Source organism: Ambystoma mexicanum, chromosome 2q, assembly GCF_040938575.1.
Source record: "Ambystoma mexicanum isolate Mex_15411 chromosome 2q, UKY_AmexF1_1, whole genome shotgun sequence".
Classification (NCBI taxonomy): Eukaryota; Metazoa; Chordata; class Amphibia; order Caudata; family Ambystomatidae; genus Ambystoma; species Ambystoma mexicanum.
This window is the reverse complement of record NC_090924.1, coordinates 530,512,414-530,524,990: the sequence shown is the minus strand read 5'-3', so window position 1 is coordinate 530,524,990 and position 12,577 is coordinate 530,512,414. Positions and strand designations below refer to the sequence as shown.

Sequence of the window (12,577 nt, the reverse complement as noted above, 5' to 3'; positions counted from 1 at the left end):
CTTAGAAAGCAGATCAGAGTGAGAGAGGAAGCATTGATGTGGTGGGGCCCGTTATGAAGATCCTGTCTTACTTTATGAAATAAAGAAGCGTTCTCACTGCAACTAAGTATTGGGAGTCCTTACTTCAAGTAGGGTGCCTCCATATATGGTCCAAGTCCCACCTACACTTGATATGTTAAGGATAACCACAGCTAATAATACATTGGAATAGCACACTTTTATTCCACCAAAATAAATTAGATTGTGGTAATTTACTTCACGGAAATGACCATGTGGTAGTAAAAAAAGGTTTATATGTTGAGGGACATGGGGGTGGGGGTGGTATGGGGTGCCCCCCTCAATTAAAAGAACTGAGAAAAAGGAAAAGACTGTAAGGACACTTCAGTGAAGTAAATTACCACAATGTAATTTACTTTGATCAAACATTGTAGAACCATTTGAATAAAGTGAATGCCAATGGGAATTCTTTACATAGTAATGGGTAATCCTGAAAAATTGGTATGGTTGGGATCCTTGAGGACTAGACTTGAACATCCCTGACCTAGAGTTCTAGGACAATTCAGAAAATGTAAGGGTCACGTTGTTCTGATGGTGTCAACTTCTAGAGATGAGTTTGCGGTTTGCTGAAGGAGAAATGCCTTCAAGGATAGTTCCGGGACTTTTTTTTATTGTCCCTACGGGTCGGCCATGTGTTTGTAAGCATAAATCGGTAGATCGTAGGAAACTTTCCTATGGACCTTACCCGACTTTTCGCCCATTATCGCACTCGAAATCAGCCTCCATTTTGTGATAATCCTATCATTCCGCCGCATCGACCTGGCTCACCTGCCTTTGCGGCACTAAATCAAATCCCCCGCCCCTGAAACAGACTTTATCAAAACATTCATATTCCCCGCCCCTATCCGTGACGTGACTGTGCTGCGTAGGCAAACGCGCCCAGGCGTCTTCTACGCGACTCCACACAGACCCCGGAAATCAACACAGATCAGCTCACAATACAGCGCACCACAATTCGGAATATGAAACTGTACTTTGAAATCAAACCGCAAGATTGTAAATGTGGTAAAGTACATTTATTTGACATCAAATGTTTAGAGAATATTCAGCGATTTGCATTTTTATTTGCTCATGTTCCAAAAAGTTCGTATTGAGGAACGCGATGGTCCTTTGCTGTACACAGGGTCTTAGAGCATCTCACAATACAGCACCACAATTCGGAATGTGAAACCGTGGTTTAAAAGCAAACGGCAAGATTGTACATTTGGCAAAGTACGTTTATTGGACATCAAATGTTTAGAGAATATTCAGCGATTTGCATTTTTCTTTGCTCTCGATCCAAATTAGTTCGTCTTGAGGGAAGCGATGTTCGTGTGCAGTACACAGGGTGTTGGTTTACGATAAAAATAAGCTCTTCGGTCGCACTGATAATCGCATGGCTGTTCCAACAACGAGGCACTAGGCCACCACAACGGTAGGTATGTTGCATCTAACCGTTAGTACCGCGTAAGGGCATACTTGTACTTGGCGATCGTCCCATAAAATGGTCAGGGTGGTAACGTTGTTCACGCGGAGAAGCAACTGGCGGCTGTAGAAGCCGTCCGCCGGTGTCTGGTACTCGTGACACAGACAGTAGTGAATGATGTACCTAAAAACATAAAAAATGAAATTAGTCTCACCATCAGATCCTTATTAAAATTATTCATTTCATAGCGAGGACAGCGCTACTGGGTGTACACAAGTGTTTAAAGGCGTGGCGAGGCATGGAGGGGGGGGGGGGAGTGGAGTACAAGGTAAGTAGCATAAAATAATAAATAAATAGGGCCAGCTGGTGGCAAGTGCAAGGTAAGTGCAGAACAAGTGCTGGGAAGGGGGGGCTGTAGGATACTGAGACAGTCCCCCAGTGCAGGGGTTGACAGGGAGGCAGTGCAGGTGGAGAGTGGAAGGGCCCAGGACCGAGGTCGCAGACAGTGGACCAGTTGTAGCAGGGGAGAGGGAGAGAGAAAGCAGAAGCAAAGAGGAAGGTTTTGAGGTGCTTCAGTAAAAGCAGATGTTTCTCCTCAAGATAGTGCGCGGTAGAAAACAATATGCCACATAGAACGAACAAGTACAACTGAACCCGTCTTTAAAGCCACTGTATAGTAATGACATTGCGGTATAAACTCATCAAAAGTTACTTACATTATATTTGCATTTTCCATTGTGTCTCTGTGTAGGGCAGACCCGAAACACCACTCCTTCTTTGCCGACGTTACTTCTTCTAATGAACGTGGCTCATCGTTTCGTTTCTGAAATTTTATTCATTATCTTTTCTTAGTCTTTCAGGATGGTCCCGGCCTGTCAAGGTCAAATCACAATAGAACCTTATATTGGGTCGTGGGCCGTTCCGCCACCCGAGCAAAACATCAAAGCAGCTGACCTTCACTTTGAGCGAGCACACATTTCTAGTTAGCTGCAGTTAGTTTTAGGGACATCTTGTCTGCGTGCCTTTTTTTTTATTGTCCCTATGGGTCGGCCATGTGTTTGTAATACGGAAACATTCTATAATTTTTGTAAAAATGATTTATATTACTGTTTGGTTTAATTGCAATGGGCCTGCAACATGAGGAGACTCGAGAGAACAGACAATCAAATTACAATCATTTAAACCGTGATGTGTATTTCTCAATGAGCTCTGCTTTAGGTGGACATGGAACAGAGGCAATGTTGGGTGGCAATGCAGTTGTCCCCTGCAAAGGTTCGTTCACCACTCCATGTATGTGCCTATCGAGGACATCTACGATAAGTCTCTCAATAAACTCATATTGCATATCCTCAAACACTGGTTTGATCACCCATTGTTTACTTCTTTTAGTGAAGGCCTTATTGTAGCGAAGCGTCCCTAAAGTTCCGGTCGTCCTACTTTGTTGACGGCCAACATTATGGTTATGTGCCAAGACCGCTAGAAGAGTCCGATTTATCATGCCTTCCATGCCAAAATGCAATCTTTTGGGCCTGTACTTTAGGCACATATTGTGGAACACCTCCAAATCTCCTGTGTGGCAGAATTCCGTGAGTCCCCTCAAATCTCTTGTTATAGTTTTATCAAATACAATCTTTTCAATGGCCTTGTGAGTGGGTGATGAAGGAATCAACCACTTCTTCTTCCGTGCCTCCTCTGTGGACAAATGGCCATGTTCACATTTGTGGAAATGTTCATTTGTCGACCATCGATGTACGTTGCTACAGTGCAACATTACTGACCGCCATTTTTCCAGTAGAATTTCCAACGACCCTTCACATGTTTTTGAGCTCCACCAAAGATGGTTGCTGATTGACTTGGACCACTGTGAAATACCTTGCAATTCTTTTTTTTTACCTGCAGCCGACAATTTTTTATTGATTGATTTTGCAAGATGCCAAACGTCAAATTGGTGATTTATATTTTTGTACTGTTCTCTCATTGTCTTGGCAATTGAAACGTGTCTGTCCGTGGCTATCAGGTCGATCACCATTCCCCGCGATTGTAGTTCTTGCAATGATGCTACAAAGCCAACTTTCTCCATGGCCACTGAGGATGTACTTTGTGACACCTGCACGACCACCGAACTCACAATTTTCTTACTTTCCATGTCCTGAAAGTGGTAGGTGCAGTACTTGGCTGAAAATCCTGGGCTGTCGCACTGTCCATCACCGGCTAGCCTGAAGCGTTTGCCCGCGAATGTACTTTCCATTGACATTTTTTCCATTCTCCAAGCTTCGCTGATGGCTGGAAATAGATAATCGGTTTGGTATTTGTAGAACTGACTTTTCGCAATGAAATGGATTCCCACAAACTGAAAGAAATACTGTAACTTTTTAAAACTTGAACCACTAAAAAGTGCGGCCGCTGCACAAAGTAGATTGCCTGCTGGCAGTTGCCCCAGCATGGGTTGTGCAGACCATGCGAACGGATGATATTGTGTACAGGTGGCATGTATTTTAAGGTTAGTGCCTCGAATTGCACGAGTCACATTAATCAATGGCTCCCCACATACTTCCCCACCAACCCAATGCCCACATTTCATCATCATAATAATATCCATCAAACAGCTATCGAATACAATGAATTTGGCCTCTTTCCTTATACTGTCACTCTGCATCCCAGCTGGTTCGGCCTGTAACGTTGAGGACATGTCACTCGCATGAAAGGTACAATCTCTGATATCGTCTTCCGCTATGCTGAGTGATATTGATGGTGTTTCATTGTCGTCCACTTCATTCTCTTCCATTGCAACATCTGTTCCTTGTCCGGAGATGGGAGAAAAAAACAATGTCTTCAACTTTCGCGCGCTCTTATTTTTTGCGGGTGTGGATTCTGTGAATTGATCTCCGACTGCATCCAAACTACCAGGAGGACATTCACTATCAATGGCTGGTGGTGGTATAGCTCCGTTGTCAATCACTTCATATTCTTCCCATTGGCACGATGCATCTCCAGTCTCAAGTCCCTGCCAAAAGGTTTGACAAGCAACATCTCTCGTTCGCTTCACTGTCTGTGTAGATCTAGTTCTTACACCCACTCGCAACTAGAGGACAGATTAGAAAAGGGATGTTCAGTTTAAACACAACTTACAGTATTGAACTATTGACAGTGAAAGACAACATAATATAGTGAACAGGACACTAACCTTCTTTTGCTTTCTTTTCTTTGAAACTTTCTTTCCTCGAACTTCAACATCTGGACGCTGTTGCTCCGACTCGTGTGTGCATGTCTCCACTTCCTCTCGCGCTGCAACGACTATATTTTCATGATAAGCACATCCATCACTCACTGAGGCTCCATCGACTCCCTGAAACATAGAACTTTCATTAGTATGTATAATAATATTGAAAACACAAAATGTACTTGGGGACCAATACCCATACGTACATCTCAATAGCAAAACACGAATGAACGCATTGTGTAGAACATTCAAACGACAATAGTTCACGCATTGTTGATCTAGTTAGATTGAACTGTCAAGATCCATACCTCGGGCTCCGCATAGACTTCCATTGATGATATTATTGAAGATGACGCTTCAGCAACTCCCTGAAACACAGTAATTGCATTAGTATGGTTTTCTATTTTGTTTAAAAGAACATAAACTTTCTGCAGGCGTCAACGGCTCATCTAAATAGACCTGCACAAATGATCAGTTGTCTAAAATAAATAATGGATATCTAAATATGATTCGATTTGCTCCATCGTTGGAAGTGTCACCACCCAGAGATCTGCATCAACTACTAGGGGTGATGTTCTTGTTGAAGAAGCTCCGTCAGCTCCCTGAAACATAGTACTTGCGTTAATAAAGAAGGAAGTATAGCGGATGTAATCACGTCATTTGATCTCGCATGATTGATCTGTCAGTATCCATACCTCGAAATGCATAAGAACATCAAGGGACGCTGTAACTGCGGTGCACACTTCTGCAAGCTGTTGCGCCGACCCGTAACTGCATGCTCCCCCTTCTTCTTGGACTAATGCTCCATCGACTCCCTGAAACATAGGACTTACATTAGTAATGAACACAATATTGAAAAAAGAAGACACATAGGAGGGCGACGACAGAAGGACATACCAATGGCTAAAAACGAAAGAAACATTGTGTGTAACAATCACGCTACAAGAATGCAAGATCTGATGATCTCCATCGATGGAACTGTCCGGAAACGTACCTCGAGCATCTGAGTGACATCTACGGTTGTCGTCAATGCGTTGGACTCCTCAGCATCTCCTTGAAAGACAGTACTTGCATTATTTTGGATAACAATAATTATAACTGAAAACAAAGACTAGAGGACGAGTACTGTGGTGTACCATTAGGTAAAATAATTACACGATCAATTAAAACTATTGATTTACATGCCTAAAACAAGTCAGTGTCAGAATAGCTAAGTAAGATTACCCGATAGGCGCTTGAAGTGGCTGATGACTGCAATAACGACACGGATGGAGAATCTTCCGCCTTCATATTGAGTGGATACATAAATGGGGAAATTATTGTTAGCTAATGCTACACACTACCGCAAGGCCGAGAGCTAAATACGTAAACTTGACTCACCAGTGGAGGGATGTGGACGAATAGAGTGGGAATAGCGTTTGAGAGCAATTTTCGCCTCGCTCGCGGTGTTTTCTTCTTTATTAGCAATGATGTGGAGTACATGTCTGGGCTAAAGTGCCTGCTGCAGATGCGGTATCGATCACCCCTCTTGTCCGCAAAGACTTCTAGGACTCTACTTTCTAGCTCAGAGGCTGGATATCCGCAATATCGGACCCATTCTCTTATCTGATCTATTGTCTTAGGGAAAACATGCATTATAGTACCTTCAGATTTGTTATGGGTCTTCGAAGGGCAACCGCCAATGGAACAGGCAGGCATTATGGAAAGTTCTGAAAAGTTAAGATCAACAATTCTCTATGAATACCAATGTGTTAAAACATTAAATGACACATAAAAGGTTCAATGCAAGGTCCGTTTTGGTTCTTGGAACTATACACGTTATTCACATGCGGATAAGTATTTCAATAACTTTCAAAAAATAGAAAAAGTAATTTGACTAAACTCAGAACATGTGACTAGTTCCTTGCATGTACTGTCGTGAACGAAAAGAAAACATGGATGCAATTTGATGACTACTAGCAAATAGATATAAATTAAAAAATTGGACGCAAAATGATTATGGTACATGGACTTACCTTGACGAACAAACAGTTAGATGCAGGGATCAGAGTAGTTTCTTGTCGTAGAACAGGGAGCAGTTCACAGGTTGCAAACTGACGAGTTTGCTCAAAGTGGTCACGGAAGTTCACAGAGACGAAGAGCAGATAACCAGCACCTTCACGGGTTGACTAGCAAAGCGCAAAGAAGTTCTCATTAGAAATATGAAGTGGGTTATAAAGAATTCGAAACAGGGGTGTGTTTGTGAATGAATGACGTGTATATGTCGTGGCATTATGCGGTCTGCAGGGGGCCGTACAGCGTGAGGGGGGATGCTTGGCAGGAGACACGGGGTCTGGAGGTAGACATGGGAACAACAAACCCATGCTCTATAGACCACTTTGAAGTGTACATGGTCTTTGGCACCTCTTGGCCTTTATCGCTCCCTGACAGCTCCACTTGCCAGCAGCGCAAGTACCCCGGTGCGAACTGCCTTTGATAAGGCGGGGGGTGGATCGGGGCGGTGGTCGTGCAGACAAGACACAGGAAGACTTGTGAATGGAGACACACTTATGTGGATTGCAGGGGGCCGTCCAGCGTGAGGGGGGATGCTTGGCAGGAGACACGGGGTCTGGAGGTAGACATGGGAACAACAACCCATGCTCTATAGACCACTTTGAAGTGTACATGGTCTTTGGCACCTCTTGGCCTTTATCGCTCCCTGACAGCTCCACTTGCCAGCAGCGCAAGTACCCCGGTGCGAACTGCCTTTGATAAGGCGGGGGGTGGATCGGGGCGGTGGTCGTGCAGACAAGACACAGGAAGACTCGTGAATGGAGACACACTTATGTGGATTGCAGGGGGCCGTCCAGCGTGAGGGGGGATGCTTGGCAGGAGACAGGGGGTCTGGAGGTAGACATGGGAACAACAACCCATGCTCTATAGACCACTTTGAAGTGTACATGGTCTTTGGCACCTCTTGGCCTTTATCGCTCCCTGACAGCTCCACTTGCCAGCAGCGCAAGTACCCCGGTGCGAACTGCCTTTGATAGGGCGGGGGGTGGATCGGGGCGGTGGTCGTGCAGACAAGACCCGTTTGCCGCAGGGCCTCACCAAGGAGAGGCCATCTAACTGAATGTAAGAGGATGGCTGCAGGATCTACTACATGGAAGGCAGGGGGGTGAGTTTATAAATACCTCACCCTCCCAGGAGAATATACACTAGATTCATTTAAAAAATCAAAACAACCATTGTTAAAATATATGTTGGGCTTTATTTTAGATTTTAATTAAACATAAATAATAAACATTACACATTGTAAAGTTGAGGTTGCAGCACATCGAGGGAAAATCCGCGGTATTGTCCACTGTCACTGGGGAAATGTTGTCTAATGGCAAGTACCGCACAGGCAGGTATTACTCTCCGAACGCGGTGTCCGAGCCTCCCGTGAAGCCACCAAGTGAAGCAACGATAGGCCACCAGCCTGTACCACCTGTGAAAAAAAAAGATGCAAACTGTATTAAACTGACCAAACTTTCTTATCAATGTCGATTCAGGTAACACATGTCATTTTTCTTAGAAAAAAATTATATCTAGAAAATGCACTATATGGAACCAATTTACATGCGTTCGAATGATATGTAAATGTAATTTTATATGTGGGAGACGACCATGAAATAGTGGTGGCATCACTGACATCACAAACAGAGTATACTTACTCGTTACTCGGATTACGCGGACGAACAGTGCCACGAAGTTCGTGCATAAGCACCATCATCATCCTCAACACTGTCCGTGAGAGGCAGGCTTCCCTGAACTCTGGCAGCTCGGTGATGCATTGCGGACTTTGCTCGCCTTCCTGCTGACTTTGCTCGCTTTCCGAAATGTAGGCCAAGCACCCGGAATTTTCACGGCAGCAGCAGTTCTCCCCCTCAGTTGGCATTAGCTCGCACCGATTGCACGTGCACCAGGTGGAGACGCCGTCCATGCGACATGGTCCAGGCTCTTCATCCGTTGACTGGTCCTCCCAACTGCCGTCCGAATCCCCATCGTTTTCGCGTGCTTGCCTTTCCAGTAGTTCCTCCTCGGTGTACTCGGGCTCGTACATATACGGCATTATTGTGGCCATTGTGCGGTAAAGATAGTAAAATAATTTACAGAGATGGTACAGGTGTTCACACGGGCTACAAGCGGCGAAGGTAGCTGACCAGAGCACTGAAACGAGTCACAGAATACTCAAAGTAACACAGAGAGAGGAATGGAATCGAAAATCTGCTGCTGTATGTTGTGAAACGGTCTGTTTATACTTATTGGGGAAAGAGGCGTCCTGCCATTTCCATGGCAACACGTCAATAGCTGAGGCGCAGCGATTGTTGACACGAGACGTGCTTGAAATGGGCAGTACGCGTCTGCTGATGTCAGGCTCAGGGGCGGGGGATTTGATTTAGTGCCGCAAAGGCAGGTGAGCCAGGTCGATGCGGCGGAATGATAGGATTATCACAAAATGGAGGCTGATTTCGAGTGCGATAATGGGCGAAAAGTCGGGTAAGGTCCATAGGAAAGTTTCCTACGATCTACCGATTTATGCTTACAAACACATGGCCGACCCGTAGGGACAATAAAAAAAAAGTCCCGGAACTATCCTTTCACCATTCGGTAACTGGACAATTAGTAGACGAATAAAACGGTAAGATATGGTCATTTGTATAGTGTGCTATCTATTACCAACACTTTGGCCTCATGCTGCTTGAATCTGCGCTTATCTCACAGGTACGAGTATGGTGGCTATACTATCGATTTAAAAAACAGTTACTCAAACCCCAGCACAGGGGGTAATGTGGCTCGATGTTCCCAAGGCCCTGTGGCTTCGAATTCCTAATGCGACGGGACTCAGAAGATCCGTCTTCTGCCCTGAACCCCTCAGAGTACTAGCCAGGTTGTGTGAACTACTTCTAAGAGTCCAGACAATTGTATGTTGCAAGATTACCTTAAAGAAAAGACGGCCCCAGGTTATGTAGTGTTTGATGAGCAACGTGCAGTACCTTGATTAATTCGTTTCTTTAGTGCGAGCTATGTGGACACGAAAGGACTTCTTGTAAGAAATCGTGTTGGTACATTTTACAGTCTGAGGTTTTTGGTACACTTAGGCATACTCCACTGACATAATCTAGGTGCAAAGGTACCAGTAAAATAGCTGCCTGGATCCGGTTGCTATTAGTGAGGCAGAGAAAAAGCTTTTCTAGTTGATGCAAAAGAAAGGAGACTGTTGCCAGGCAGGAGCACAGAACTTAGTTGCGACTTCCCCCCCATGATAACAGAGACTTTGGAGCGCAGACGGCCCTTCCACCACCACATGTGAATACAGACTGCATGTCATATCAATTCTGGCAAACATTTCTAATACTAGTTATGGTTCATACTTCATTTGAAAGGTTACACATTTAGCGATGTTTGGTTATTAAAATCAATTAAACTAAAATAAAAAAACACCAAATACCACACCTCATAAAAGAAGCGTTGGCAGGGCCAACAGTTTGGGCATGTGTGGGGGCATGGGAAAGGCACTTGCAAGGCACTGCTGCAGTGGCATTAACTGGCCATTGATGGTAGCAGATGCAAAATCGTGCGTGTATGTGGGCATATACTAGCAGTGCTTGGCAAATGCCTAATACGTATACACAAATAAAAAGAGTTGGCTTTGTTAATTCTTGTTTTTCACAGGACTTCAGTGAAGGTGCTTATAATAGTGCTTATAAATCGAGTGGCTTCATTGTTAAAAAATGAAATATTACACCAGTAGCGGGTTTATAACTCCAATTAAGTCATTAACCCTCAGTAGACTACTTTGAAAAAGCGCTGGCAGGCACTTCGATTTCAAAGTTTGATGGTAAGGCTTGATCAAAGCGAGCTCAAAGAGTTTATTGTATTTTGGGCGGGCCGGGCAGGAACTGGGTGAAAACGGCCATAGGGATTAGCATAGCCATGGTCTGTCAATGAGTAGGCAAGAAACCAAACATTCAAGTTTTTCTGTCCCTCCACATATGCCATTTCTCCATGTACTCTAATGCAACAGTTCCGGCTTGTAGGTATAACCCATTAGAAAAAACAGTCAGCCCAGCAGGATAAAAGATAGGTGAGGTACATTGAGTGCTGAAAAGCCCTTTTCGTATAATTAGCTTAAAATATATTTCAAGATTTACTGACAGACAACTGCAGTTAGACAACAGATCACTCACTGCACAAGTGAAATAGCGAGACACGGCGAGAAATACTGTTTCACCGCCAATTGAGGTTGCCAAACCCCCTACCTTTGTGTCATGATGATTTCGACAGGCAGTCTCATTTTTGTCAATGTCGCCTTCTTGTTTCCGCTTTTTACTCCAGGATTCGTTTTGGCTTTTCACAACCTCACTCTGCCTTTTCAAGTAACTCCGGGGTGTGTCCTTATCCATCTTCAAAGTCAGTACCGATCAAATCTAGAAAACAAAAGGCCGACATATTGACCGATTAATCATGGGGACAGTCCAAACGCTTGCAATGGCGGCTCTACTCCCAGTACATCGTTTCATGCGAGCAGAGATGCTTGTCCACACCGGTGGCACTGATCAGTCATCCTGCCAGAACAGGAAGGGGGCAATCCAGTGTGTAAGTGGTGGAACAGAAGACAGCCTAGGAATCTATGTGTGGTGCGTATATTTGCCACAAACATAAAGAGGGCTGACCTTCCATTTAGCTATATAAAAAGTACGGATGTTGCCGAATAGAAAATGACGTCACTGCACAGCTTTATGACACAAGGCTTCTGCTGAGTCAATAGAAGGTTGAGTAAAGCTTGCATCAGCTTCAGGACTTCTACATGGATTTACTGCTTCGAGAAGAAATCCTTCGACAAATGGTTTTAGAAACGGCTCTTTGCGTGTCCAGCCTCGCCTCAGTGGAGACAAGACCAACAGATGTCCAACAAATTATCCAGAAGAATAGCATCATCTTTTAAATCTCCACAGGAAAGGTTTGATTGTGTCTTGTAAGTGTTGTGATCTATAATATGCCCCTTCCTTGAGAATTAGATTTAAAAAAAATAAAAGTAGTGTCCTGGTGGTGCAAGCAGCAACACACTTATCTCTCATGGTAGCACCTTACGCTGAGATTCTGTGATAAGCCATCCTTGATCCTGATCCTAGCTACGAATAACATTTTTAAAAAGTTACCTTTCCATACTTTCTCTTCAACAGCTTGCTGCAATTGTGCGTTTAGCATCACTCCATATCGGCCTCCCTTCTTTTTGCTCCGTTTGTTTCCTTTCTCTTAATCATCAGTTTCTTCCATGTGGCATGTCTCACTCCTTCGTTTGGTCTTGTGAACAGTTTGCCCCTTGAATCAATGTGTTTATTCTGCCTTTACATGCTACAGACCAACGACTATGTGTGAGGATAGGTTCAGCCCATAAACGGAGCACTCTCACATTAGTACTCCCTCCAGCCCCTTCAAGGCAAGGGAAAAAAGATCCCAAAGATATTTCCTTACTTCTAAGTATAACAGATTTAAATACTATGCAAAACAGAGGCACGGGGGTCTGGGAAACTCTCTACCAGCAGACCCCCCAATGTTTTATATACTATGTGACTCAACACAGGGACACCAGCGTGCCTAACAAGAAGCATCAGGAATAGAGCCACCAAGTCGTACAGTAATTGTAATACCATTTTTTAAAGTGTTTAGCAAAAGGAAGGGTCTTAAGGGCTCGTGGAAGAAGTTAATTTAGGGATTGAGCAAATTTACTTGGAAAGATTGTTCAAGATTATGGGTGCACTCCATGCTTATTGTCTGTCTTTTGCAGTGGGGACCAATGGGTCCTCTGCAGTATGGTGCAGTAAGCCAGACGCTGCCCCATGCTCAGGTTCACTGCACCCACCCAGCAT

General features: G+C 44.2%; 1 protein-coding gene across 4 annotated transcripts in view; it reads right to left on the bottom strand.

Moving 5' to 3' along the window:
• Nucleotides 1-12,577, bottom strand: part of REXO5 (RNA exonuclease 5) — a 1,375,618-nt gene that overhangs the window by 1,246,929 nt on the left and 116,112 nt on the right. For all 4 annotated transcript variants that reach the window (XM_069647648.1, XM_069647652.1, XM_069647650.1 and 1 more), the window contains exon 2: nt 10,967-11,134. In XM_069647648.1, coding sequence (XP_069503749.1) covers nt 10,967-11,110 — 144 coding nt within the window. In that variant the 5' untranslated portion in view covers nt 11,111-11,134. The remainder of the gene's footprint in view (nt 1-10,966; nt 11,135-12,577) is intronic.